The 2,704-nt window shown below is 48.4% G+C and overlaps 1 protein-coding gene across 1 annotated transcript; it reads right to left on the bottom strand.

The window, feature by feature from the left end:
- Nucleotides 1-1,395: 1,395 nt before the first annotated feature.
- Nucleotides 1,396-2,408, bottom strand: LOC120928477 (olfactory receptor 2A12-like). The gene has a single exon (XM_040339573.1). It carries the CDS (start codon nt 2,385-2,387, stop codon nt 1,434-1,436), a length of 954 nt encoding a protein of 317 aa, XP_040195507.1. The 5' UTR covers nt 2,388-2,408; the 3' UTR covers nt 1,396-1,433.
- Between the last annotated feature and the right edge of the window lie 296 nt (nt 2,409-2,704).

Genomic DNA, 2,704 nt, shown 5'->3' with positions numbered 1-2,704 from the left:
GATTCATTCATTCATTTTGGGGCCAGTACCAGAGCTTGTTTTGTCGCGTTTATTCTGGGAAATGAAATGGGTCATGTCTGATGTCTGTCGGATAACCTGTCGTGGGGCGATGGATTGGAATATCGTAAACGGTGGTGACCGTTACAGAAAGTAAATTGTGAGAGGGGGAGGGAGACAGATGGGGGAGAGAAGGGATAGAGATAATGCAGTTCAGTGATTACAGTGTACTGCAGTCTGCAGTGCACACACATACCCACGGTCCAGGCTAGAATCTCAGGCATCATTCACACACATGCTGCTGATTTTCATATTTCCTGAACACACATCCCCTCTCTTCAGATACAGCACACCGAGATAGTGTGGGCGGGACTGAAAGGAGAAGGAGGAGGACATTTATTCCTCCCTGCTCGTATGTGAGGAGAGTGGGGGGGGGTGGCTAGACTCGCTGGGCTGTAAAAGAGTGTCATAGATTGACACTTGGCTCAGCTTGCAGTCACCACTCTCGGAATTTACAGGCTGGTTCTCCTGTCCTAAGGACGGGAGAAATCAGTCTGTTTTTTCAGTAACTGAGATGAAGGCTTGGGCCCCCCTCCCCCACAGTGCTCATGGAGTCCTTTCTGCAACTCGCTCTTCTCCGTGCCAATGAGGATGCAGGGGAAGGAGCAGATCGGGCGGCTGTGGTTGTGTGAACGCTCGCATTATGCAGTGTCAGCGAGCAGAGGGAGGGGGGAGGAATGCCCCGCAGGGCTGACTGGGGATGCTCTCCCTCTCAGGAGAGACTGTTACTCCAGCGGCGGCCCAAAAAAAAAAAAAGCACATGGTGGGGGAACATGGTGGGGCACAGCATAATGTTGGGGGGGTCAGGGCCCCCTCTGGCCCCCCCCTAGAGACGCCTCTGCCGCTAGTCTAGTTTTCCGTCGCAAAGTTAGTCGTCGTTTTAGGTGCCCTAACTTTAGTCAGCAAGCGTATTGCTGTCTAAAGTATGGGCGTCGTTCCTGCGTCGAAATTTAAAAATCAACGTCGTTTGCGTAAGCCGTCCGGGAATACGGAATTACGCTACGCGCGTCGTCGTTCGAAAAAATGACGTCACGGCGCGCAATGCACGATGGGAGTTCGGAAACGGAGCATGCGCGGTAGGTCCGGCGTGGGAGCGCGCCTTTGAATTGGCCCGCCTTGCGCCGGACGTCTTTACGATACACCGCCGCAAGTTTCCAGGTAAGTGCTTTGTGGATCGGGCACTAAAACTGGAAACTTGCGGCGGTGTATCGTAAACGGGTTACGTTACACCGGCGCTATTGTACGTGAATCTGGCCCTATGAATCTGGTCCTTAGTGTAAAAAGGAAGAGCATAGTCTATACATGAATACATTTTATAAAAAATATTGTTCCCTTGTTTTTAGCAGTTATCTTGTCAATAATATCGTTCATCTCAATCAGGCTTTCTCTCTAAATTTGCTTCCCTGAAGGGCCCGTCTCAAAGTTTGTTTGATCTCTTTGGTCCGAAGGAAATAGATGATTGGATTGGCCATGTGAGGTACAAATGAGTAGAGATAAAGTAGGAGAGCGCCTACATCAGGTTTTATCCTGACAAATGGAATATTGCTTACAATGTACATAAAGATTCTCGGAGCGAAGTAAAAAGCAATGACCAGCAAATGGGTCAAACAGGTGGAAAACGCCCTCCGGAGGCTCTCGGAGCGAGTCATTGAGATGGTCACTATTATTTTGATGTATGACACTAATATCAGCCCCAGTGGCACCAAAAGAACGACCATAGCAAAGACAAAGACCACCTTTCTTGGGCGGGAAATATCGGTACATGCCAATGCCGCGTACGCCGTATAGCCGCAGAACAAACTGTTTACCTTGTTGGGGCCACACAGGGGGATCTGTGACGCTAGAACGGTAGCGGCTATATTTGTAGAAGGAGACAAAATCGTCCAGCAGAAGCCACAGGAAATGGTGACTACTTTATTGGTGACAATGGAGGTGTATCGCAGTGGATGGCAGATGGCCACGTACCGATCTGCAGCCATCAGCATCAACAGGAATGAGTCCAGACCTCCAAAATAATGAACCAAGAAGATCTGGAAGAAGCACATCCTCAAAGGAATGGTGGAAGCTCCAAACCAATATCTGGCAATGAGTTTTGGCAATGTCACGGTGTCAAATAAAAGATCTGAGGTGGCAAGGTTGGCTATGAACAGGTACATGGGCTGATGGAGATTTTCATTAAAGGTGACCAAAAATATGACAGTGCCGTTGGTAGTCAGCGATATCATGTAGGCAAAGAACATAACGGTAGATACCAAGCCATTGAAGGCATCGGGAAGCCCAGGGAATCCAACCAATATGATTTCTGACACTGCGGTGAGATTAGACATCATTGCAGATCTAGGAGAAAAAAGATCTACAGATCAAAATACATTGTTTAATTGTATCCAACATACAGATATTATAAAAATTAAAGTGTTACTAAACCCAGACCAGGGCCCAGATTCACAAAGGACTTACGACGGCGTATCTCCTGAATCTCCCGAATGTGAGGCGTCGCATATATGCGCCTGATTCATAGAATCAGATACGCCTCACTGTTGCCAAGATACGACTGACTTAAGTCTCTTACGCCGTCGTATCTTGGGGTGCATATTTACGCTGGCCGCTAGGGGCGCTTCTGTATATTTCCGCGTCGAATATGCAAATG

The sequence above is a fragment of the Rana temporaria genome, chromosome 2 (assembly GCF_905171775.1).
Source record: "Rana temporaria chromosome 2, aRanTem1.1, whole genome shotgun sequence".
Taxonomy (NCBI): Eukaryota; Metazoa; Chordata; class Amphibia; order Anura; family Ranidae; genus Rana; species Rana temporaria.
This window is presented reverse-complemented; position numbering and strand designations above follow the sequence as displayed.